This window comes from Semicossyphus pulcher, unplaced genomic scaffold (genome assembly GCF_022749685.1).
Source record: "Semicossyphus pulcher isolate SPU_LCO1_2020_fin unplaced genomic scaffold, fSemPul1.0.p SCAF_20, whole genome shotgun sequence".
In the NCBI taxonomy this organism is placed as follows: domain Eukaryota; kingdom Metazoa; phylum Chordata; class Actinopteri; order Labriformes; family Labridae; genus Semicossyphus; species Semicossyphus pulcher.
Genome location: NW_027211694.1, coordinates 12,597,531 through 12,625,380, shown reverse-complemented (window position 1 = coordinate 12,625,380; position 27,850 = coordinate 12,597,531). Strand labels below are relative to the sequence as shown.

Sequence of the window (27,850 nt, the reverse complement as noted above, 5' to 3'; positions counted from 1 at the left end):
TGCATTAGTGGAGACCAACATCTCAGATTTACATGGCAATAATATGAAGCTTTTGGATATAATATAAACAGCAATAAATGCAAAAGAAGATGGGTGCCCGTTTTCTGCTGGGAAGCAATGTGACCTTATGGAAAGAGATGATAAACTACAAACAGCAGTGCCTCTGTGTACATGCATGTGTACTTGTTAACCTCTGAAGCTTTTCTTTATAATCTTATAAATATTATAATATAATATATATAATATATAATATATATATAATATATATTCATATGAATAACGTTACAATTTTGGATGTTAATACAAAACATGGCCAAAATTTTAAATAATAAAATGAATACAAGTAAAAGAAACCCCTCAAGCATAAAAAAACTATTAAAACTAGGTTTCGAACAGTTTTTCTTCTTTTCCAACCAGCTGAGGCCAGCTAGTGCTCGAGGCACAGTGCAGCCATCCACCCGCTCAGTCTGTCTAGCAAGTTTTCCGACCACTCTGCTCAGGACCACTGTTCAAGTTTGAAGCGCTGCTGCTGCTGCTGTTGGCCTTTGGCTGTTCACCCGAATGCTAGCCAATGAGAGGAAAGTGGGCTTTTAAGGAAGTTGGCCTTAAAGAGACAGGAGCTTAAACGGCTTGTTTAAGACAGAGAGCGAACGTAGTTGCTACACAGAGGGTCAGTATGGGATAAACAAATAAAAAAAAGCCTCTGTACACAGGGTGGGAAGATAAATAAGTAAAGATCATCATAGGACCTCTCTAAATTCTTGAAAAATCCAAAGTGTTCCTTATGTAAAGTAGTTATTTTCCATAACCTCAGAAACCAAAACACAGAGGCAGATCATACTCATACTTTACTTTTCATATCCAATAGTGTCAGAAACTGCACAATTTAATATATGATGAGTTGTAAAATAAAACTGTATATGAAGACACACATTTCTATATTTCACTGATTTTCCAACTTCCAACACCCTTTTACCCTGCAGACTACACCAAGTCTCCTTCTCCTTTAAGACTAAAAACTCATACTTCAAAACAAAACATTTATTGGGAGTATTTATATGTATAAGCAATTTGCAATTGCCGCACTTGTACCCGCCCTAGAGCTGATGTTTGAACTACAGATTGTACTTCTGCATTTTTTTTATGCCTGACTCAACGGACAGTCATATCAAGAGAGGCGCAGGTGGAAACATTTTAACATCTTGCCAAAATATGGAGCAGAAAAAAAACATTACTGTAACGTTGAAATCAACCTTTGGTGGTTACTTCTCTGAGCAAGAACACAGAGTGCATGAAATACATTGTATGTATTAGAAAGAGGTTGCAACAGCAGAGTCAAACACCGCCAGGCAGTGAGGAAAGGAGTGGTGTGGATAGCAGCCGGTGAGGGAAATGCCAGTTAGCATAGTGGAGGCTCTGCCGGTGAGGTTTGCGGCGCAGAGCTGCCTCATGCAAGAGACTAACTATTGGTGCTGCTGCTGTATATGTGCATAAGTGGATACAACAGTGGAGCTGCACGGCAGCGGAGAATGGAGGCCAAAGGGAGACTGCAAAAAAGGCCAGCAGGGCATAGATTGAGTGCAATCGAGAAAGTTTTTAGTTACTTAAACACAATTTGTCACTGAATGGGTTTGCTCTTGGAAGGCAACAATGCCAGGTTATTGTAGGTTTGATGCATTCAAGCAAAAGGGAATGCCACAGTCCTTTATGTCTTTCTGCTGCATAGAAGGCCCCATGTTATTAAAAATAATCTTATCAGCCATTGAAAACCGCTTTAATTTAAGATTAAAAGCTTTTTCAGTGTTTAATTTCTTACATTTTGTTGTCATGTTTTTAATATTTTCAATTAACTGCTGCATCTCCTCTGAGTTTTAAATATTGTAAAGCATTATGTTTTGCACTTATAACTGCTTTCCCTATGAAAGGTACACATACCATACATTCGCGTTGCCTTGCCCTAAGTTCATAACAGCACAATAAGCACATATATATTTTATATATATTATAATCCTCTCTCTCTCGTTTTCTCTCTCTATCTATCCGTCTATCCATATATACATACACTTAACCTCTTTATGAGAATAATATTCAGGTTTTAGTTGTACTGCGAACCTCGACAACTGCCATCCACCTGCGCAGGTCTCCAAAAAGTCACCAGATAAGCCTAAGCTCTCTTCAAAAAAAGAGTATCTAGCCCACACAAAATGCCACAGTGCTCCACAGAGCCCACATTGTGACAAACACCTCCTGATATCATCTGGATACTGTGGATTTGTGCAACATCCATACAGCTTATTCAGCGTCGGAAAAGGCGTGTGAAAAGACAGCAAAGAGACTCCATGGCCACTTTCTTTGCAGGACTGGGACGAAGCGCACAAATCTCAGTGTGGAGCAGTTTGGCAGAAAAGAAGAAGGAAGGGAGAAATTGATTTTGGAGAGAGGTCAAATCTCCAATGTCATGTTGCCTGCCACACAAATAGAAAAAAGCCTCTGTACACAGGGTGGGAAGCCTCCTCCTCGTATGATCAGCAGGTATAAAACCAGTCAAACAGTTCGCTGAGGAAAGGCCGCTCCCTACAATCAGAGACACGACTGTGAATTCACAGTTGCATCACAAGCAAAACAAGACAACCAAAGGTACAGTTCACTGCAGGTCCTGACTAACAGAGCTGTTTTATCTGCCTTTACCTTTGCACACAACCTCCCATCTCACCCCAGGCTAGAGGCCACACCATGCGAGAGGGAGACTCAGAGACAGGCACCCTAAGAGGCAGTGGGATCGCTATGAAGATGTCATAAAGAGATGTAAGAAAACTCACAGTCACACCATCATTCAGCCCCATCTGTGGACTTTCTTCAAATTCATTGAGCTGTTACAGAAGCAGAGTAGTTACTAGAGGAATGGCTGAAGCTTCTTCCCTAATAGGGGTATGAGAGATTTTTTCTCTCCACTGTCTACAAGGTACATTATCATTTTGTTATTTTTAAATGCTAACTTCTGCCTCATTGCTATCCTGTGAGAATTACGTCGCTTTATTTTTTTTAATTTAACATTTAAATGTTCCTTTAATGGTTATAAAAAATATTTGTATCATTTTATTTTTACTGCTTAAAGGGATAGTTTGGATTTTTGGACACCAAGTTGTATGAAATACTTGCTAGTAGCCTGCCGCAGGCATAGTGATACTGGATTTGTCAAGAGAGAAAATAGTGCAAAAAAAAAAGACGCAGTATATTAAATAATAGGACGATGATTTTGTGTTGAAAATGGATCACCATTGCCTACGTGTTGTTTCTGTAGGGTAAAACTTGGTTTCATGACCCTGGCATCTCGCTGGAACTACTTATTCTACTTTCAGAACCGGCCAGAACTCCGACCACGGGACTCAGTGAGTAAGCTAATAGCTTACTATCCCTTGAAGCTACACAAACCATTAAAAAGTACTGCTTACTTCTCTTAAAACTGAGAAGCTGTCTTCTTACTTTGAGACAGAATGCTCTCGCTGTAACTAATGCTGTCACTATTTCTATTTCTACTTCTACCTGATTGTATTTGGTGATTCGCTCATACCCTTCACTTTTGATATTACTGGCCATCTTGTGGTTGTAATGTTTTTGTTTGTCTATGTGTGTTGTTTTCTGAGGTCTGTCTGTGTTCTGACAACAATTGCCTTGTGTATTTTTTTGTATGTATTTTTAAAAATTATTTGTTTATTTCATATTTTTAGATTTGTCATTGTTCTTTTGTTGTTAATTTCGATGTTATGTTGTGAACAGATTTTTGTCGGGACCCCCTTGAAAACGAGATGATACATCTCATGGGGTTTATCCTAGTAGATAAAATTAAATTTAAACTCCTCAAGATGAAACAGGGAATGTTTTTTCTAAAATCATAAAAGCCTTTTGCAAATACATGGCTGTCAAAGAACAGTGACTGTATTTACATCTTATACAGACAATTTTGATTTTTGCAAACTTGTAAGTTATTAAAAAAATCTCTAAATCCCCGAAATTTAATTCATAGCTCCCACTTGATAAAAAATACATTAAGTTATTAAAATGTACTTTATATTAGCTTAACAAACGACTTGATTTTGTCCCCTAAAGATAAATTAAATGACCAGTTAGGGGGATTAGGTGGCATCTGGTGGTGAGGTTGCAGGCTTCAACCAATTGATTAATGCTCCCCTCAACCTCCCCTCCAAACTTAGTTGGAGAACCTATAGTGACCGCAACAGTCATGAAACATGTAAAAGGCCCTTTTAAAGCCACTGTTTAGTTTGTCCATTCTGGGCTCCTGTAAAAAATACAGCTGGTGCAACATGACCGGCTCCACAACTCAATTTGTAGATACAATGAACTAATTCTAAGATATTTCTTATTTTTAGGTGATTATAAAGTAATGAAATCGTACCTATAATTATTATATTTAGTAACATAGTGAAAAATAATCATGACAGTTTCTTCAGGCCAACTTCACATTGCTTGTTCTGCCCATCTAGTCCAAACCCTGAAATGTACTACCATAGATGGCTCAGAAAACCAGCAAATATTTGCATGTGGACAGGATGAAAGCAGTAAGTATGATTTCTGCTTAACAACATCATTCTATCATCAAAATAGTAGAAATGAATTTCCTGTCAATCAACTTCCGGATTAATTGACGAATTGTTTCAGTTCAAATTATTATAAAAAGAATCACACAAAAGGACTCCAACTGTGCTGTAAAAGCAATTATTCCGCAAATAGTGTCACTACTCCATGACATAAGCCCATCTGTTGGTGGGGGATTTAGAAACCCCCCTGCAGCCACTTTTAAAATGATTCAACTATAAATTGATTTGTTGCAGGCTCTACTTACATCTCAACGACAGCATGTGATCCACTTTGCTCCACATTGTAGGGTTATCCACCTTAAGCCCCTACTTAAAAACCACCAAACCCTCGCTGCTCTGTGACGGATGACATGATTCAACACTTTGATATGGCAGAATTTTACACTTAATTTCCTTCATGTGCTGCAACGCCAACATAAGTCAATGAAAACATCAGACCTGCCTCAGGAAAAAATGTGCTAATGTTACAGTGTTACACTGAAGTGGCTCCTTAAAGAAAGCAAGCAAAGCGGGGATCTCCCTGCCCCTCCTCTTACCGTCCACACAGGCAGGTCTGGCTCTTGTAGTTCCAGCGATCTGGCCCTTCTTACAGGCGCAGCGGGCCGTCTGCCTGGCGATGGTCCGCCGTGGTTGGCTGCTGTCCCTGTCCAGCGTCACAATCTCACATGTCCCCGCTGCCAGTTGGCCTGGAAATGACATTGCACCACAGAACGCGATGTCAGGGAGATGAAATCATAAGCAGGGCAAAATAAACAAGTCTGTCACTTCTGTTAAATTTCTGTCACATGAACGGTGGTGTAGCTCTGTTATTTTTCACAATCCTTTGTAGTTCAATTGGCAGGGCACCGCACAAACATTACCAAACATTTTAATCAAGGCAGTGGAACCACAGACACAGGTGCAGTGTTTTTTGGGCATGTATTTATTTATATATTTAGCTGGAGCTGCTGTGTGGTTACAAGTGGCATGTACCGGATTATTACACTTAATTTACCTCAAATTTTCCAGGTTTCTTATGAGTCAGTTGACTTAAATTTCAAGATAAAACCATTGAAATGCTTATCTGTGAGTTGTTAAAATGAAGCATACAGTAGCACCACAAAGATCACAAACTGACTATATATTGTCAGTTAAAGCTAGCGACAAGTTTGCTTCCATAAGCCCCCTGTAACTGTTTTCATATTTTGCGTTAAGGATGGTTTTGAGCTTCACCCTTTGGGCCATGGTGTGTAGCCCTAGGCCGATAGCAGCTCACAGGTCAGGACATGAGACTGAGTTTGCAGGTTGCATTGCTGTGTCCTTTTTTTTGTTGCTTCTTCAGAGAGGCCACATCGAACAGGGTGAGGCCTGGCATTGGCCGAATTCACCCAAAATCTGCCAAGGCAGGGTTGCACAGACTTCTGAATGTAACCACCTTGGAACAACCCGAAAGTAATGTTTTATTTATCTGATTTACTGCTTCCTTCTTGCTTACAACATTCCCTCTCTTCATTCTCTCTCTGCCTCACTCGATCACTGCTGTTCTCCCTCTTAATGAGTCTGAGAGGGGGGGCCAACAATCAACAAATCCTGCTCATTTTGACTTCAAGGTTTGACGGACCCGAGGTCATGAACGCTGAGCAGTTCCAGAGAAAATGCTCAAAAGCCAGCAGCACTTCGGTGGTACTGTGCAGCTCACAGATGTAGCTGCATGTGTGAGCAGACTTTAAAGACAAAGGTCAAGGAATTACTTTTCAAATTCATCTACCTAAAGACTACCCACAAGCTGCTTCCCATTAAGGTCCACATCCTTTCAGCACACCTCTTTGAAGGTAATGTACCCATTAGCCACAAATGAAATGCATGAATACTGATGAACTTTGTAATTGCTGCCAAGCCCCCCAACCCCCGTCTTACACACACACACACACACACACACACACACACACACACACACACATCCTCCATGTATTCAATCAGGTGACCTTTGGCCTTGTAGCCAGGCCCTTGCTGCTCGCAAATTAACCTTTGTCTGTGTGTGGAGGCCCCCGGGTGCCATCCTGGAGAGGCTTATCAGGATCTAATTGTGATTGGCAAGAGGATGGAAGTTGTGATTAAATCTGGACTTGAGTTCCAAACACTTGGGTGGCTGGCTTAATGAACTGAGCTGCGAGGGGTCACACCCGGGGTAATGGGGATCTATCAAGATTCATCCACACACTGGTTACCTGTGGTGGCCATGGCTACAGACGAGGAAGATGTCTACGTGTATTTACAATGTAGCTATTTAAAAGGAATGTCAAGCCCCTCTTTACCATGTGGTAACAACAGGCTGCTTAGTAAAATAAGCTATCGTTGGCCTAATGTCGAACTACAGCTATTCATACCCAAGAGATTTAAAAGGTAATCCAATCTTTCTTCCAATGAATCTTTCAATTCAGAAAATAAAACGTCCAGCAAATAAAGACTGTTTTCTTTTTCTACTTTGGACCTTTGCACTTTAATATTACTATCTTGGTGTTTTCTCTCTTGTGTAATACTACTGGCATTGAGATGAATTAAACTTATTCAAAAGTATATGAATCATTTTAATAACAAGTAAACTTGAACTTGAACTTACAACCAAACTATAGTGTCTCTCTTATTCATGCCTCTAATCCACTCCACTTTTCTTACTTTTTGCTACTATAAGAAGATGCATATTAGAACTCCTCATTCTCCCCAAACCCAACCATTCATATCAGTGGCAATTGAAAACTACATTTACAAAACATCAGCTCTTCAAGAGCCTAAGTAAGGCAGGTCCCTGGCAATGAATATCCTGGTAATCCACTGGGTTTTGACTGCTACAGTCACATGTCAAAGTGTCCTTGGGCAAGACACTGAACCTGGAATTGCTCCTGAAGGCATAGCCATCGGTTATGAATGGGCATAGATCTGATCGGAGTTTGGCACTTAGGCCTTTGCCATCAGTGTGTAAATGTGAGTGTGAAAGGTTGAATGTGACATGTAGTGTAAAAGCACTTTGAGCAGTCGGAAGACTAAAAAAGCGCTATATAAGTAGAATCCATTAACCATTTACCATATCTAGCTCTACCTTATGTGACTACTTTAAAGCCAGTAGCCCTTTATTAGTGCTATATGTGTGTATCTATAAATACAACTCCTTAAGAAGACAGGAGAAGTGAGATGCAAAAGATGTCTTGACACTTGATGCCTTTGCTCGAAAATGCATGCCAACAAAATCCACTCTGTTATATCTTTCGCACTCTAGAGATCAAGACTAACCCCCCACACACACATCTTCACCACCCTTCCACTGCCTTCCTCCTCTTCCTCTGTCCTCCTTTCCTCATTTACATTTCTTGCTCTTTTCTCCTTCATGCCTTTTCACTTAGCTCCCTTCTCTCTCTCGTAACTCTTCTGTCTTCTCTGGATGATGCCAAATAATGACTTGTCATGTAAGCTCCTGTGTGTGTATATGCATTCTGTTCATGTGCGTATGTGTGTGCATTTACTTCCTGCATCCTACCCCACCCACAATCTCTACAGATCATCTCATTGCTGTCTTCTTCCTGCTTTCTCTCTTTGTCAGTCCCTTCTCTTTTGGAACTCTTCCATTGCAAGATGGCGAAAAGACTGTTTAGATGTCTTATGTAATCGCTGTGGCACTGAGGTACCATGTGTGAAGTCAACGAGCTCAAACACTTCGGCTGATTTGACGTCGCAATTCTCTGTTGTTCCTTCCTGAGTCGATGGAGCTCATTAATTGCCTACATTTCATCAAACAGGGGCCTTGGTTTTGCTGTCACAGCTGTAGCTGCCAGGGAACTGAATTAATTTCATTTTCATGTTGTTGTCTTGCTTTGTCTTGTATATTGTCTTCTATACAGCTGTATAGAAGACAGTATGAGAATAAAATAATTGTTCTCTGCCTCATTAAATATTTCAGCTGCAACATATGCGCTGGCAGTATACTGTAAGTCCATGCAGAGGGCTGGATTCTGCAAGTGTATGAATTCCAGACCAACTATGAGTACTATGAGTACAACTACTTCTGTTGTTAACATTAATATCAGAACAAAGCACAGAACCTGGGGCAATAGAGCTTTCTCCCCCTCTGGAACTCTCTACCACATCCAAGACTGCACCGACCTGACCTCATTCAAATCGCTGATCAAGACCCACCTTTTTAGAACTGCTTTTAATCTCTGATGTCGACTTTTTTCATTGTTTTAACTGTTTGGTTTCCTGTTGTTTGTTTTAACTGAAGCTTAAAAATGTTGGAACTCCAGTGTTAAAAACAAAATTGTTGTTGTTGTTTAATATATTGTTAATGGCAAAAATGTTGAATAAAATGATGAAGATAAAGCTGAAAGTGAGTGCAGCATGGTCAATTTGTTCTTGAGCTAGCATGATTTGTGCTAAAATGAGCTATCGTTTTGGTTAAATGATCATTTAATTAAAAGTCTACAGCTATGATAGCAGCTCTACAAGAAGGAACTTAGGCACAGGGTTGCTTGACCTGAATGCTAACCTGTCACAATGACAATGCTAATATTCTGATGTTAAGTATCTGTCATTTGCAACTTTACATTTGATATTTAGCACAAAAGAAAGTACAGCTGATGCTGTTGGGAATTTGAATTTTGCAGGTAAATGATGATAAACTAAAGCGATGGACAGTTAAAAAGTTGAACAGATGATACTGCAAGATGAAAAATTAATCAGCATTTCAACTTATACAACAATACATCCGTAGATATACTTGTCTGAGTGTCTGCACCAAAATTATGAGTTTGAATTCAAGTCTCATCATGAGACACACCTGGGTGGTGGCTGAAGAAAAGCCAGGGTTGTTAGGAGTCATGAATATCTGATGCCATACCACCCACTTGATGTAGAGCTACTTCAACGAATAAACCAAAAAGTGCTAGAGGACATTTCATTGCTTGAGTAAGGATGTTAGTAGGAGTAGGACCTGATCGTTGTTTGTATTTCTTGGCAACGCATGCAATAATTGTTGAGGAAATTTATTCAGGACCAACGTGGTGGACTGACTGACAAATCATTCAGCCAACCAACAGATTTTCAATCCCTGATGCTAGCTGGCTTTAAAAAGTGTATCACTGTTCTACCCCATGAAAAAAGTGTATTTAGTTTGACTCTAAATTCATGTTTCCCAAACAAGGTGAACACATTTTTGTGAATTTCAAAATTCATCTTCAAGATCTTAAACATCAGCCTGTAGAGAATTGCTTAAGAATATAAGAGTTTTGAATGTTAGTTTCAGCTGCAAGGTCTTTTGCAGTCTTACCAAATATTCTGCAAGAGAACTTCAGGACAAGTTGGTCTCAGTCCCCCAGTAGAGCTGAAGTCGACTCCATTACTTCTTTTCTAAAACAAATTGCTCAAAGCATCCCCGTGGCTGAGCCTCCAGAGCGAGATACCAGGGATACCACGTACATTGCCACTCTTGAACAACGCAACACTAAACAAACAAAGCAACAACAAACAAACTGAACTAAACCTCCCCAACACAAGGAAGTATTCCTCTTTGTTGGCCTGGAGGGACTTGCAGAAAAGGTTAGTAAATATTACAGCATTCACAGCTCCAACAAGGCACTATCCACCAAGAAGAAGTAGACTAAACATTTGCTCCAAAAAATAACTTCTGTATTTTGGCTTGGAATTAAAATTGCATGAAATCTTCATGTACAGTTTTTTTATACGCAAATATGCAAGATGTAGTCCAATCTCCATGCAGTCATCCTGTGAATAAATTGGACTGTGAAGAGAGGAAACAGTAATCCTGTTTCCTGGAATAGCCTCATGAATAGTGGGAAAAATCTAAAACTGGCAAGTGTCCGCAGAAACAAACCCAAAGCTTGTACCAGTAGTGTTATGATTTATCATCACCCTTATCAGCTTCTGTTGTCGAGCAGTTGTCAGCTTGGCCAGCCAAATGGCTGATTAAAATGTATGTGTGGCCACCCTAGAGTGAAATGAAAGCTCTGACTGTGGCAGAAGATGGATTCATGTGGCAAAGCGACAGGCTTAATACAACCTAATGTTATTGACATGCTCCTATGCTTTATTATTTCTCCTCTCGCTCCTCAGCATTACAATTGCTCTGCCATACGTAGCTATTTGACAAATGTCCAGTACAGCTGCAAAGCAGGGAGACATGGTCTTTCTCTCCTCTATTCCTTTTATATTTTGCCAAGATGTCTGAGAGCATGGGTTTCCAAGAATTTCTTTTTCATTAATGTTTTAGAATTATTCTTGTTTTTGGTGCTCAAGAGATCTCAATTCAACCAAAAGCTGCTTCTTAGTCGCAATGTGCTGAATCAAATACTTAGATCCATATGAAATGTGTGGTTTTAGGCTCAGTAGGAGGGGTAAGTACTCTTTTTTTTGTTCTTTATTTTTTGTCTTTTGAAAATCTGCTGTGTGCTGGAGTCATGCTGGGATTGCATACTGTGCTGCACAGGAAACAGCTATTTCAAAAGTTTTTTGGAGTGTCCTTCACAGTTCGAGTCAAAAAAGCATCCAGCCATGAAATTCACTGAAAATACAAACATTCAGTCCAACAGGATGAGCTCTGAATTAGCCCTCATGTTTACAGTAATACTCTTGGCATTATGTATAAGGCAGATGAGGTCTTGATCAAAGATAGCAATGAAATATCAGCTGATGGTAATGCACGCCATGTAGATGGTTTACAACTGACATCTTGTAGTCATTCCCACTGGTAGCCTATAAACAGGAAGTTGTATTGCAGATTCAACTGGTAAGCCATAGACATCAACGAACTATCTGCCATTGTGACATGTAAAATCAGTTTTTCAGTGGAAATGTGTGTGCCAACTTAAACCCTCTGCACATACAACAACATAAAGCCTGGTTTAAGACACAATCCAGGCAGCTTTGTCCAGCCAAGGAGGAGACCTACACAAGTGGGGAACGAATCAGAGATCAGAGTAGCCAAGAGTAGTCTTAAGAATCTTTATAGCCGACTTCCCAAGGAAGAAACCATCCCTCAACAGTGTGGAGAATCACCAACTGGCTGACAACATAAAAGGGAATTACTGTAAGGTTGATAAGCCCACATTCACACCCCTTACCCACTACAACACCATCACCCTGCTTCCTGAAAGTCCATGCTTACTCGGTGTAACCCATCTTCAAAATTACTTTCAAAAGATCTCCTGAGCTGTTGGAAGTTCCCTTCTTTTTCTAATTCTCTACAGTCATCCCCATTCCCTTTGAAATACTTTTGCTGACCCACTTGATGGACAACAAAGGACCCCTGGTAGATGACCTCCAGACTGCCTGATAAGCAAACAGATCAGTGGGTCACCATGGGTCTACACTACATCCTGCAACAACTCAACTCCCCATGGACCTACACGAGAATCCTGTTTGGGGAACTCAGCTCAATGTTTAACACCATCATCCTAAACACCAAACTCAACCAGCCCACAGTGCCAGCTGTCCTACCTGTGGGAGGATCACAAACAGAAGGCAGCAGGTGAGCCTTAGGGACATCAAATCCAACACAACGACAATCAGCAGTGGCATCCCCCAGGGACGTGTGCCCTCCCCTCTGCTTTTCTCTCTCTACACCAACGATTGCATCTCAGGAGACTCATCTGTTAAACTCCTGAAGTTTGCAGACAACACAATGCGAAGTGGCTTCATCTGACAAGTGACAAGTCTGTATTTGGGATCCAAAATCTCCAAGGATTTAAAGTTGGTGTCCGACAAAGACTTCCTCATCAAGACGGTCCAGTAGAGGATGTAAATCCTGTGCCAGTTCAGGGAGTTTAACATGCCTCAGGAGCTGCTGATCCAGTTCTACTCTGCATTAATCCAGTGTGTTCTGTGCACATCCATCACTGTCTGGTTTGGATTGGCTACCAAACAGGACATGAGCAGACTACAGTGAATAGTAATGACTGCAGAAAAAGTTGCTGGTGCTGTGCTGCCCTTCAACCCACAATCACACATGTACAGAGTCAGGAAAGGGACAGGATACATCACTTGAGACCCATCACAGCCTGGGCATGACATGTTTGAACTCCCGCCTCTGATAAGACTTCTGAGCTCTGTTGAGGAAAGTTGATGAAAACATTACAAACATTGCTTTTATCAAATCTTAATTACTGTAAGATTTGAGAGTGGACTGAGGGCAGGCAATTTTGTAAGATAAGAGTTTAAAGACCATGCTAACCACTAGCTGTGGCCATTCTGGTTCTTAAATTCAGTCAGACTAATGTAGTTTGAGCCAACCAAGTGCCTGAGAGCAATGTGATCTCACTAGCAGGGCTAAAAAATATGCAGTGCACGGAGAGGGAACGTTAAATGCTGAAATATAACATATTGATTTGTGTATTAAGCAAACGATGTTGTCATCGTGCCTCGAAGGAAGAGAATAGCTTGTGTATGTGTGTTTGTTTGGCTGTGATGCAAAATAAAATAAAAACGCCAACGCATGGACATGCTTGTTTCTAAGCACAAAAACGATGCATGTAATGGCTAAAGCTTCGCTAACAAAAAAAAAAAAATGTTCAGCACATATTCTACATTTAACCCAGAAACATTAAATGGCAGCTTAATGTAAAAAGAAACTAGCATCACATCTGCACTGCTGCAGGAGATGAGTGTATGTGTGTCTGTGTGTACATGGCAGACATTGCCAGACTAAAATGCTATATCACTCCAGCACAGTACAGCTGTTCCGAATGAGGGAGGAGAGTCCGGTGCCAAGACTGCGAGTCTCAAATCCCATTTTGGATCCCAACGCTGCATTAGTAGAACCTTGATGTGATCCCTCTACCCTGAGGCTTGACGGGCTAGTTTTTAAATGAATCCTTTTAACAAGCCTAATCAGAAGCTGGAAGTGCCAACTGAACAGCGGTGGTGTAACGAAAAGGACAGCAAGGCAAAAGGAATTACAGCTTTAGGTAAAGGAGCGGTCGGATGATGTAGTGTCTGAATGAAAGCTCCAAAAAAACCTGCACTTGAGCAGGAGGAGAAAAAGGTCCATGAACATTGAATCCAGCCTTTTACTCAAAATTTAGTTCATCTAGAGTCTGGACCTTGGCGATCAGTGACAGAACTTGAAGAGAATATAGTATGTCCTTGATTTTTTACAGCTTCTAAAACGCTGTTCCAGTTCAGCGCAATGTTGAAATATGAAAGAAATGATTTGAATAAATTCTGATCAGGATGAAATTGATGAATCAGGGAGCACAGTGGTGGAATGATTTATACAGAGTGCCAGGAGGGCCACATTTTTCCTGCAACATCCATATCTAGTTTGGAAGGGTATGTTTGGCATTTTGGGAAATGTGCTTATTCTCATTATTGCTGAGTTAGATATGAAGATTGCCCCTGTGGTATCTGTCAATTTGAAGCTGGAGCCAGCCACAGAAGATTGTAGTTGCATAGAGACTGGAAACTAGGAAACTAAGCACGCCTGGCTCCTAGGGGGGGAAAAAACATCAGACAAATGACATATATTGTTTTAATTAGTGGGATTTGGAGGTGGTGGGAAGCAGACTTTGTTACTTTTGAAAGAAGCCATGCTAGCTTAGTCAACCAGTTTCCAGTCTTTAAGCTAAGCTAACCAGTTGCTATTGATTTTGATCCTCTAAATTAACCATTCTCTAAATGTCAAACTATCAAAACACAAAACTACACAAAACTACTTTTGGGCTGCAGACGTCTCAAACTTTACTCTTTGACAAACTCTGCTGCCATAACGATGCTGGACTGAATAAATGAAAGGAAAAAGGCTACAGATAAAGTTCCACCCTATTGTATTGTGCAGTCGAATGCTGTTAGAAGAATTCAAAGTCCCGTCAAACTGCCTCGGCCTACAGTAGATGTTCATTTTCCCCTCCAACATTGATAAAGTGACCAAAAACTCATCATAAAGCTAGCCTTGAAATTATTAATACCCTGTCTATGCTGCCATGAGTCACAGAAAATTCTGGAGACAATCCTCATTGAGAGCACTCTCTCATCTTGCCGAGGAAGAGCGAGAAAGAAAAAGAGAGAGCTGCGGTCTGGCCGATCTATTTTGGGTGAAGAAAGCTTGTCTGTGCATTTCGCTTGCTTTGTGGAGCCACTCAAAAAAGTGAGTTTTTTTCAAGCGGCAGTCACACGCATTCACTAACACATTTACACACTATAACATAAACATGCAAACAAATGCACAATATAATGTCAAATACTACTATAAGATACACTTTGGTCTCCCCCTGTGTCATATTTAAGAACACACACACACACATGGAGTGAATGTTGCCATGCAACCAGAGCTACAACTAAACTTCTTCTGCCTCCTACACGTTTAATGAAAATAATTCTCTGCTCCCGTCAAGCAAAGAGGATAAAACAGAGCTCCTGTTTTAATGTGGTCAATACTTTGGTTAATGTCCAACTACCAACCAGAGTTTTTCATCATGATGCCGATTAGTAAATGTAAAAATTTAGCTATGTCAGGTCTGTCCTCAAGAGGAGATGAAAACTACTTTTGTTTGTTTGTTGAACGGAGGTTGGATCGATCATTTCTGATGCATTTGAGAAAAGTCGTGAAATTTGAACGCTGAACAGCTTTAGTGACACCGCATCAAGGGCATTTATCTCAAGTTGAATTTTAGATCTACAATGGATTGTTAGCGGTTAGCATGCAAATGTCTGTTTATAGAGATGAATAAGAAGGTAAGTCGTTGTCAGATGGCCGCTGATGGAATCCGCCTGCTTTTGCTCTCCTAACAGACTGTTTTTCCTGCATACCCAGCAGCATGCTGATTCGTGAATAGTGCCCGGACTACAAGCGTACTACAAATAGAAACCAGAACGCTTGCTGTCACTAAAAGCCATGTCCCTGCCCACAGATTCTACATTACTATGTGGAATTGGTAAACAGAGATTACCGATCTGGTAATAAATGGCACTTTCCATGGTGTTGAAAGGTGCACTGATGAAAAATCCAGTTGTACGATGAGCTCATACAGGTGGGTTTGCGGTAAAAACAAAGTGTCCCTGTTTGGAGGTTTGAAAGTATGGTCACCCTATGCTAACATGCATTAGCATTGTCAAACCAAGCAATGTTAGCATGCTCAAACTAGCATTTAGCTCGAAGCAGGAGCAGCATTTTTATCTTTCTGCATTACATAGCATTAGATGGAGGTATAGAGGCGCAATGAATAGACCAAAAATGTTTTGTGTTGTTCACACTAGCCTATCAATTATCAAGAAATTAAACGTTTGGTGGTTTAAAATGCAAGTTTTTTTCCTGTTTCCTGTTCAAGTTTCCTTTTTTTTTCTTTTACAATATTTTAAATCTTTGGGATTTTCTATTGCTATTTGAAAATTTCAATGGACCTCTTTTACTGCTCTACTCTAAACAATTCACTGATAAATAGGAAACAATGGATTAATCTAATGATTCATCAACAGCAGCCCAGATGGGATAACAACACCCCTTGTTCTGAGGTCACTGATGACATTCAGCTGCATTTAGAATACAAAGGCTCTCAGACAAATTCTTATCAACCTAATGCATGTTTTTTTTTTGTGGCATTGACTTAGCCTATGATTAAAATAAATTCAACTGAGTCCCCGTGTAGCTTAATAGGGTTTTCATAATGAAGCAAGGGCCCCCTTTTTCCTACTGTGACCTTGTGTAAAGTACATAAAGAATGGTGCTTTCCCGAGAGACGCCCTCTTTTCCCCAGCGTTAGTGTTTTAGAATAATGAACTCTGCTTAATAACGGGGTGTTGGCGTGAAACAATGAATGATCATCAATTAAAACGGCGGAAGAAAAAAGAGAACAAATGACCCCGGTAACCCTTGGTAACACTGGAAAGCGTATGTACATACACACATGAATACTGGTGCCACTTCACTACTGCAATTAAGCATCTTTTTCCATCCCAGGAGAGCACATCACAACAGGGCAATGATGATAAGGTGAAGTCCCTTAAATGTTGCTTTGATTTCATAGACTAAAGACCCTTGGGTGAATGTGTGAAAGTCCAATAATTCCTCTGCACCCTTGGGGGACAGAAGGAAGGTATGTCAGAGCGTGTTAGGCTCTCCTGATCAGGGCTGGCTGAGCTACAATCTGTGAAAATCTATAATAAAGCATCTGCAAGTGTGTGTGTGTGTGTGTGTGTGTGTGTGTGTGTGAAGATGTGTGTACATTTCTTTGTGCAGTTGTGTGCAGGGATTCTTTCATGCATGTGTAGGCGACAGCTAGCTTAACTGCAGTTGGCATTTTACTTTTAAGACTTGCTTTCTTTGTGTTTTTGCACCATTTTCTCTAAAAATGTTCTTTCCTGCTCTCTCTTCACCTTTCACTTATCCTCTGACTGACACACACGCATACATACACACAAACACACTCACAAAGAGGAGCTCAGCAGGGGGCTGGGCATTCGCAATTTACAACCTTTTCCAGCTCCTATCCAGCAAATATCAGTTGAACAAAGCATTTTTTATTTAGGAAGGAAACTCTTTATCCCCTGCTCAAAATGGTTCACCCTTTGTTGAAAGGATGGTTTGGATTCTGTTCAGAAGACTGACATATTTTCAAACATGACGTGAAGAAGAGCGCAGAGCTAGTGATGGCTAGAAGGAAACAGCTAACCTCATAAGTCACAGTCCAGCACAGAGGAGTAATGGACTCATGTTTCTGTATCGGGGTGTCACAGAGGCTCTGCAGCTCCGCTGGAGGGGTGACCAGAGCTGAGGTGCAACTGTTTAAAAATGTAACCGCAGCTTGGGGCTATAAGGTCTACAGACATGGAGACCAAGATAACTGCGATTGGTCAGGCTGGGCTGCTCGCATCTTCTCTGGCAGAGATTGTGGGTTGTGAAAATAAAATTGAACAACTTCAAGAAAGGATTAGGTATTTTCTCATTTAGATGATAAAGCGAGATAAATGTATGCTTTTGAATCTGCAATCTATTTTTAATGCAAACATTCTTCCCTTTTAAAAATGACTAAATAAAATGCATATGCAATGATTCCATTTGTGTTTTTCGAATACCGGTTTGGACAAAGTGTGGTGTTTGTTTGTTCTTCCTGCTCATGCGTGGGTTCCCTCTGGGTAGTCCAGCTTCCTCTCATGGTCAAAGACATGCTCGTTAGGTTAATTGGCGACTCCGATTTGCCCGTAGGTGTGAGTGTGAAAGGTTGTCTGTCTCTGTGTGTCAGCCCTGTGATTGACTGGCGATCAGTCCAGGGTGTACCCCGCCCCTCTTGCACAATGACGGCTTGGATTGGCTCCAGCCACCCTGAACAGGATCAGCGGTCTAGATTATGGATGGATGGAGGTACAAATACATGTTGGGTAACTTAACTTTTACAATGCATTTTTTCCACATATATGTAATATTTATGTACAATAAAGGACTCTAAATAAAATGACTTGCCACAAAAGTACAAAACAAAAATTGCTATTAACGCAGTAATTTAACTGCATTAACTGTTAATCGTTTCCATTTCATGCTTAAATGTCAGTTTGCACTTAAAGATTTAATGAGCAAATCTGAGTGTAAACACTGTAGATACAAACCATGCAGATTCATCAACAAACAACCCAGATCAGAACAGTAGGGCTGGTTTCCGAGAAGCAGGTGAAGCATGGAGCGCAGAAGATCGCCCTGACGTTGCAGTTTAATGTCAATAAGCCATGCTCCAGTTCCTCCAAAATAACATGTCAGAGTGGCTGTATGTACTCGGATCAGTATAAGAGAGATGGTCAGACTACCCATCTTGAAATAAAACTGAACATACATGTAAAAGGCTGTTTTTTAAAATGATCATTTATGGCAATAAATCTTTAGCAAAGAATTTCCTGAGAAGCAATCTGTTGAATTGAAGGGAAACCTTCAACCTTCTTTGACAGCAGACATCAACGTTTAGTAGTGCTACAACAATCAACAAGTTGCAATGATACATTGAGTTATAAATAAATATTTTACGCCCGAAGCATTCACCGAAGGACAACTGGAAATCCTGATAGACCACCATACATTCAACATAAGTTGGTACTTTTGCAATTGAATCAATATATGTTTCAAATTAGCATTGAAATGCTATGATTACTATACACAATGTTAAAGATGAATATTCACTGCTATAAAGGTTATGTTAAGATGCTGCTATTAATCTGAGATCTGATATCATTACAGCACAAGCATGAAGCCTGTGCACTTGTGTATGGGAGTGGCAGGGTGCAAGGCTCCTTTCACTGCAGCTTGATCAGCATGCAGGCTGAGGTGTGGGCGAGAGCGGTGATTGAATACAGAGGCTGCGGGCCCCGGCACTGCCTTTAATCTCCCCTCCCCATTTAACTTGGCCTCTGTGCTGCTGCTCTGCCAAGGCTCAGCTGGGGCATAAAGACACACATACATACACATCACTCCGTCTGCCAGCCTCTCCTGCTCCTATCTGTCTTCTGATCTGTCGTTCTGTCGGAGTGTGTGTCCCCCGTCTCTCTGTCTGTTACCAACTGCCTCTGTCTCCTCTGCATCTGCTTTTTGGTGTTTTATGTTTCCATTTGTACTTACAAAATAAAATTAGACCTAACTGACCACACCTTAAATGGAAAAACAGTCATAAAACTGCCATTTAGCCTTGCAATGATACGGTTTTCCTTTAAGACATTATGCAGCTGAAGCACATGTCAATGCCAATTTTGGAGTGTTATTCATTTTATTTTATCAGCCGAAGGGGAACATTGCAGACTGCAAATAATAAAAACAGTGGTATGGTGTCAGTTGTCTTGTAGTTACAGTTATCTTTAGCAATAAAGCGCCTCTTTATAGGATTTTTGATCGTCTTATTGCCATATCCACGCTCCTTAAATTTAATCATTTTCTACGCCTTTTAAAATTACTCTTGGAGTCACCCTGCTGGCAGGTTCTGCTTTATAAGTTTAGGTTAGTGTGAGGAAGGTAAGAGAAATGTGTTACAATCATACTAATCAGTGTTCTTTTTTTAAATATTGCTGTCAGGGTATTTATGTCTCTCATAACGAGGATCCTAAAAGTGGGGAAAAAACTGCTGTAAAAAGCCTTTTTTGCATTTTTATCGCTTCTGTCCGTGTATTTTAGAGTGAGTAGAGAAGATAAGACATCTTTTTTTTTATCTGCAGCTTCCCTCTCCTCTATTTTATTTCTGCTGACATACAGGTAGCTCTTTATTTTTGCTGGCTTGTATGCAGAAGTTGGCAAATCCCATTAGCTGTTGAACCTGATTCATTGTGGTGCGAGGGCTCTATCTGAATGTTTTTACTTGAAATGACAGCTGACAAAGTGAATTTCCAAAATGGAATAACAGGTTCAGGTTTCATGAAAAATAAGTCAGTGCACGGTACGCATGGTGAACAGGGAGTGCGGGCACTTGTCAAGGTATGGACAAACTGGTGCAACAAGTCTTGGAAAAAGTGCTCCGAAAATACACATCAGTGGCATCAACAACAATTTCCCTCCCACTGCCTTGTCAGTGTGCATAAGGCTGTATGTGAAAATTCGATGAAGATGTTGACCCAAGCAAGCACAGGGAGAGGATAACAGTTCTTTAACGTTTAATTATTTAAAGGCACATAGTCAATATATAAAGAGGCAACCCCGTACTTCTTGCCCACAAGGAAGAAAACAGCTCCTGCAGCCAATGTGGATGCAAGCACCTCTTTAATTTATCACTGCACTATAACTGCAGTTTAAGAGGTCTACAGTATAATGCATTCACCATGTGGTAGAGTGATTCCCCCATTTTTTTAACAAAAAACAGACAATATCTGCGTAGTCGGAGTTCAATGTTGCAGGTTTAAACTGGACTATTTGATGGCTCATCCAACTGAAAAAAACTAAAACAAAACAGAAGGAGCAACTGGAAAAGCTGCCAGAATCACGTCCAAACCAGTCCCTGTGATGGACACAGTGTGCCGTTAGTTGCAGAAAGTTGGCAGCAACAGCAGGTTGAAAGTTAATATTTCTGTGTCCCAGAGGGAAAAAGAGGCTGTAAGCACAACTCAGGATACAGGAGATGAAAAGAGAGAGACGCGACCCATCAGAACCTCCACTCTCACTGATGGGTCTCGGCTTTTGGCTGCTTTCCGGGCGAAGCGTTCCAGCAGCGGGACTGCATTGATAAGCAATGAATCTGAGGCTGAATCGGATTGCAGCATAAAATTTTAAGAGGGACAACTATTTTGAAACGCTTTGAATACAGCGTGTAACAAAGCGCAAAGCAGTTGAGTTTTACTCTGCATGTGGATGTTTTTTTCTTTCCCTATTCACAACCAAAAACAGGGCAAAAGGGTGAAAGTGCAAGTAATGAGTTTCAAAGTGCTTTTATCTCCTTTAACACAAGCTGCAACATGCGTAGCATACTGCTAGTAAGCTTGCATTTCTTCCACAGCCAAGGGGCACATCACTGAATACCAAAATAAGCTTGTGGGGTCACAGGTCACAGTAAAAAAAACAGCTTCATTCATATAAACCATGTTCAATGTGAAGTTTGAAAACTGCCCTGGATACCGAGTTAAAGATAAATGAGCAACTCTGCACGGCTTTGTACTGGATTTTAGGGGATTTGCAAAATACGTACTATAGGTTAATCTGAATCCTTAAAGGAGAAGTTCAGTATTTTTAAACCTGGGCCCTATTTTTTACAAATTTGGGTGTCGAAATGACTCACAGGAATTAAAACTTTTGGAATCGGTCCAGTAGATGGCCTCCACCAAAGCTGCGATATGGCTGCAACATAATCCCCTGGGGCAATTGTGCCCGATTAAAGTACGTCCACTAAAAGTGCTTGTTTTTGCCACTGACAGGCTCAGATTGTCACCCCAGGTGTCCGCCAACATTACAGAAATCCCTACATAGATCATCCTTTTTTTAAAGAGTAAAATCCTTTTTGTGTAACCAGAAACAGAAGTCTGACTCAAGGAGAAGTCTCGCCCTGTAATCCCGCATGAGTTTTAGTTGGAGAGAGGATTTGCTTACGTAGAGGACTGCCAGCAAGAATATATTTCAAAAGCCATGGCTGAATATTTACCTGATTTCGACGATGAAGATGAGGCATTTGAAGTCAATGGCCGTCACTATTTATTTGAGTATACGGACGAAGAGCTCATAGAAATGGAAGAGAGACAATTCAAAAGTTTTTGTTCCACCAGAATTGGTAATAATAGAGCCCAGGTTTAAAAATACAGAACTTCTCCTTTAAGGTGAATGTTAAAACATACTACTTTTACATGAAGAAATATGCAAGCTTGGGAACCAAATATTGTTGTTCTTTATTTTTATACATTATATACACACTTTCTGTCTCTACACTTCAATATGCTGCTCTTTATTTCTATATACATGGATCTCCTGGGGGAAATGTTTTGCCCGGTGAATGGAGCTGTAGCCGAGTCTTTCACTCTTGTGCATATTTAAGAACCCTTTTGCAAATTCATGTTTAAAAAAACTCCCACTCCAGCCTGCTTTTTGGTTAAGAAATTTTCCAAACAGAAAGTGGGGGTGTAAAGTTGGACATCATCCATTCCAATGGCTACCATAATGCCGTTCTTGTATGCAAGCTCTCTAAAATAAATTAGGTATTTTTACAGCACAGAGGTGGACTTCTTTCTATATTCGGCTCCTGGCACCGCAGGACTGACCATTGCCCTGGCCTTCGTAGGTCGGTGCTGACTAATGCCCGACCTCACTCTCAATCCTCTTCTGCTTCACTCCACTCCTGAACCTGCCACAACTATGTTTTCCCCAGAGTCAGAGTCCTGGTTGGAGCCACTGTAAATCACTTTGGAACTGTATACCCAGTAATCAAACTGCAGAAACAGCCTTAGTTGGTCCTGGTCCGGCATTGTTCACTGGAAGGTGCCTGATTGAATTCTAGTTGTCTACTTTACGGGTGTTGATTCTGGTGCTCATTCTGCAGTCGCTCCCTGCCTGCATTCCTCACTTAGAGGGTAACGTATGACTTGCAGCTTTTACCATAGTCATACGTCCTCAATGCAATTCAGCTGCAGCTTAATTTCTTTAACTTTGAGCCTATTTTAAGTTATTCCCTTAAAAAATATTTGGCGAACAGTGTCGCTTGGATACATTATCAGAAAATGACTCTGAAATATCACAAAAATGCCATGTGCATTGGAATGGAACTCGAAGCTGGAAAAAAAGACCAAAGCGATGTTTCATAGAGCTAATGTTAGCGGAATTAGCTAGCTAGCTCTGATTAAGAAAGCAACAGTAGTCATTTGTATTTATGTAGTCATTTCAGCTACTCAAATATCACTTCCTGGAATTTAGAAGCCTTCTTATGTCTACCTCCTCCTGACATTAAGGACACATAGTTGAGAAAGTTACAGAGAATTGTAAGTGTTAAATATTCAACTGTTATGATAAATTGCATGTCACACAAGAATGGAAAGCTTGACAGGCGTAGAAACACTTTCACTTGAGGGCGGGGTCAGATTCCTCGTGTTTCATGCTGGAAAATCGTCGCAGGACAAAAAGCTTTATGCTGTGCCTGATCAGCAGCGCTACCAGTTACCAATGAGAAACGTTAAATCTGCATTAAATGCCAGGCAGCTAGCGAGACAGCATGGAGCTGTCACTTCATGGAGACTTCAAAGTTTGCAATTTGTGTTTCAGCGTGTGTATGTCACTGCGTCTGAGAGGAAGAGCATTAGAAAATGATGGACAGAGAGAGCAGGCAAGTTAGAGGGGAAAATGCAGCAGAAGGAAATGAGGGAGATATCGAGAAACGCCAGAGGAGATAGAGAAAGTGAGAGAGAAAGACAAAAGACAGTCAGAAAAGCAGCAAAAAAATAACTATGCTCTGTGACATGACCTCACTTATTCAGCGAGATTTCTCAGTCCTTACGTCTCTCTCCAAATGAGCTGAATAGAGATGATTCTCTCCTCTGAACAAAAGGCCTTTTCCTAATCATCGCAATAATGCTGCTGACAGCTGACTGACTAACAATGAGACGACTATGCAGAGCATGAAGCACACAGCTCATCTCATGTCGGACCATTGTTAAGGGCGGCTTTCATTCATGTACACACAGACTCACATGCTACGCTTCCTCGGAGATGTGTGTCAGTGACTGCGACAGAATTTGGCTTGTTGGGAAGTGTGTTACTCATACACAGGAATGCCATCTGATCAAAAGATGTAAAAGAGAGAGAGAAAGACTTGTTCACCTGCTTTTTCCTTCATTAGTGCAAGTAGAGGAACGTCACACAACATTCATGTGTTCATTATAAAGAGGAGCTGCATTTCTGCTGTTGCAACAACACAATTACACCATGTGCCCTAGTGGTGAAAGTGTGTGTCGAGGGATTTTTCAAAGGAAGGTCACATTACATCCTGGCAACAGCTACTGCACATTTACTGATCTCCAAGCTGTGCAATGATTGCTCTCTGGAGATTTACTCACTCTCAGCTACAATAAAACAAAACATCAAAGCAAACAAGACCATCAAGATTGGTAACGTTTAAAGAAGACAAAATACTGTCATGTATTTGGTTAATACATTTTTTCACAAACAATAATATAAAAGATGTCAGAGTTTGGAGCTGCATGCTTTTCTATTAAAAATGCAAAATAAGATTTCCTTCAAAATAACTTAAAAATAAATTAGCCAAAACTCTAAAAAGTTCTATTACTCTCTCTCTTTCTCTCTCTCTTGTAATAGAGAAATCTACGAATATGGTTTCCAACCCAGATGTGATGTCACAAAATGACCTGCCTGTATGCACCATAGACTGTATATGAAGATGAAAGTCATGACAACTCCCTGAAAGTGAAGGCTGCAGTATAGGTCATAAAGCCCGCCTCCTTCATTTTAACAAATAGGACATAGGTCAAACTATAAAGTCAAGCAGTAGTTCACAGTCATGTAGGCAAAGAGCACTTATGAACAATCTGTTCACCTGGTGTTTATTCTTAATAAACTAGGTTATTTCAAGACAGTGTGATCATTGACAAACATAAAGGGACCACCCAACTAGCCGGGAACGTTCCCATTACATTGGCTAATATTCAAAGAACGTTTTAAGGATGTTTATCATTTCAAATAATGTTCATCAAATCATTGTTCATCTATAGTCATTGGCGTGTACATACAAATTCACATACACATGTGCGAAAGCAGATTTAAAAACATGCCAAACAACAATGTGAGTAACAATGAGCAAAACACATTTTTAAGTGGAGGAGACTTAAAGCTCAGGATATGACTCCATCTCCTGGGAGGTGGCTATGACTTGATTGTTAAAATGATCGAAATGGAATCAGGATCTTGTTGGATCACACGATACCACTGCTGCAGTAAGATACCTCCTGTGGCATCATTAGCCTGCAATCATATACAAAGACTGCACTGAGGATGGTGAAATAGAAACTGCCTGTGATGCAGATTTCAATGCAGAAATCATCCGTTTGAATCTTCATCCACTTGTGTTAAGGCTTCATTTGTGACTTTATGCTGTTGCAATGTTTTTCTTAGAATGTGTTACATTGACGTAATTACACTCAATGAATCATAACATGACTTAGTAATACATATTACATATTATATTATTTAACGGGCGGAAAATAAACGCAACAGCAAGAAATAGAAAACTCACGGTGAATTAAGCATCACTGAGGAAGAGGCCATTAATAGTGGAATTCCCTCAAGGCCTTTTTTGCACAGCATATATAATTGGGTTACTTAGCAGTTAGCCCAATCTTATAAGCCCAGCCATTTTGTTCAGCTAAGCTTGAATCATCAGGTTTGCTAAAAGGTGCTCATTTATCAATATCTAGAGTATAACTGTCCTCTGCTGTAACAAAGAGGAAAAGCTGAAGTAGGAGATGTTAAATAAAGGAGAGGATGATTATTAGTGTAGTTTTTGGTATCTGAGGGAATAAAACACTCCAAGGCCAATCTGAAACAATATGAGTCAGCTCCCTTGGCTACACGGGGAGTGCTGACAAGCTTAATACCTTGTACTGATCATTACTCCTAATGACAAGTACATGAAGATAAAAGTTAGAGAGGGAGGTATTGCTTTAAGCGAGGTATACATGTCTGTGCGGGTATTATAACTGACTTTGTGGTTTATTTCCACAACAATACTGTAGCAAACACTTGTAAGTGATGAAAAAATGACAGGATTCTGACAACCTCTTCCTGTGTATGACAACCTGGCTTTCCTCATCCTCCGTTCCCCACGTCCACCATCAATCTGCGATCAAGTTTTTCATGCGGAGAATAACTGCGGTGAGTAAATGACAGAAAAACACTTTATCCTGTTTTTATATGCACACTTTCTCCTTTGTCTAATTTCTACATTCTACACAAAAATCAGAGAAGAGGGTCTCAGACAGGGTCGAGACCACAGACTGTATAAAAAGATGGACGACACGACAGCTCCCTAAAAGTGAAGCCTAAACACTTTGAGCGCCCCCTGCTGACTGGCTGCAGTATAGGTCATAAAGCCCACCTCCTCCATGTTAACAGATGGGACATGAGTCAAACTATAAAATCAAAATACACGGCAGATACATTTTATCTCAAACATGGTTCCCATCATTATAGTTAGTTCTTATCATGCTGATTTACATCCAAGTTTATTTTTAATTAGTTATTTGAAGCTGTAAAAAGGATGATTGACAGCTCTGTTGACCAATATGGCTCCTGCAGCCAGTCTGTTCTGGATTAGCTGAGTAGAGGAGGATCCGCAAGAGGAAACGTAACTAAAACAATCACCACTCATTGAAGTTTCCATACATGTGAATGTTAACCTCAGGCCTACACAAAGAAGCTGTTCTGCAGTTAAACACGCCAGCGTGTGGGATCCTTGCTTTTTTTCCCGTAAGTTAAGTGTGTTGTGGTTAGCGGAAGTGGCTACGGCTGCTTCACCCACGATGTCCACTGTCCAGTCTTAGACTCCAAATGACGTAACTGTCGCAGGGGCTATTTTGACATCACTTTCATACAATGGGAGCAGATGGAGACGCGTCGTCCATCTATATACAGTCATTGGTCGACACTCACGATACTTTCGATTGTACAGTTTTTGATGTGAAAGTGAGCCGTTTGCAGCTGGACTGCCCATAAATAGAGAGTGCTGTATCAAGGCATAAAAAGAGGTTAGATCTCCAAGGAAGATTTGACTCACGGAAAGAAAAAATGTTCAATAAAAACTGAGAAAGGTATCAGAGGGGCACTCGATTTCATCTGATAAAATACATTCAGTTAACTGCACTGTTCCAGTTGTAAAAAAGAGGTAGCGATGCATCCCTAATTTGCATGGTAATATGTCATTTATTGTTGTAACCGTGATATATGTGCACCATCTCTGCAAAATAAACCTTTCAAAAGTTGTTACTCTGCTCATTTTTCACCTTCAACAACCAGCCCCTGGACACTTTTGAAGAAAAAAAAAGGAAAAAATCAAGCAGGAACTACCTCGGCGAAGTCGTCTGCATAGTTGGAGGGAAAGTTCTGCGCCCATAATTCTCCTGGAGACATGCAAATACATCATCTCCTCCGAAGCTCCCCACCCATTGCCACAAACAGCAGCGAAAACAAGCACATAAAAAGGCAAACTGTGTCTTATATTTCACTATTCTGCCGGGGAAAGCTGTTTGGCCAGACATTTGCTCATGAATATTTAGGTAGCAGCAGTATGAATATGCATTAGGATGCTGGAGAGGCGCTATCACAACACAGATTTATGAGCTAGCTTAGAAAATAATGATAAAGGAGGAGATAACCTGGCTACTGGTATGAAGAACAGGATGTGCACGGCTAAACAGGAACAAACGTGTTCCTTCATTTGGTCTTAAACTGTATAAAATACAGTCAGTTTTAACAAGACAAAAACAAACAGAGCTTAACCTCCACTGGGAATAATATAAAATGGAATATCTGTCATTTTCAGGGTGTGACTGCATGTGCATGTTTGTCTCTCCTCTGCCCCTGAGGTACACTGAGAAGGAGAGTGTCACAATCTTTTTTATCTGTGCAATGCAGTACCTGTATGTGTGTGTCATTTGTGCATGTGTGTTGCCTCTTAAATTGTGTCAACAGTGATAACACACCTTTCTGCCCACCCCGTGGTTGCAGAGATATCACAATATTGTGCCTCAGGTGCAGGAAAAGCCAGGGAGGAGAAGAAGAAGAAGACACAGAGAAAAAATATTGAAATAGTTTG

The 27,850-nt window shown here is 40.6% G+C and overlaps 1 protein-coding gene across 2 annotated transcripts in view; it reads right to left on the bottom strand.

Annotated features, from left to right (window-relative positions):
* Window positions 1-27,850, bottom strand: part of LOC138599714 (chemokine-like protein TAFA-5) — a 156,569-nt gene that overhangs the window by 58,945 nt on the left and 69,774 nt on the right. For both annotated transcript variants that reach the window (XM_069671469.1, XM_069671470.1), the window contains exon 2: window positions 5,153-5,302. In XM_069671469.1, the coding sequence (XP_069527570.1) occupies window positions 5,153-5,302 (150 nt within the window). The remainder of the gene's footprint in view (window positions 1-5,152; window positions 5,303-27,850) is intronic.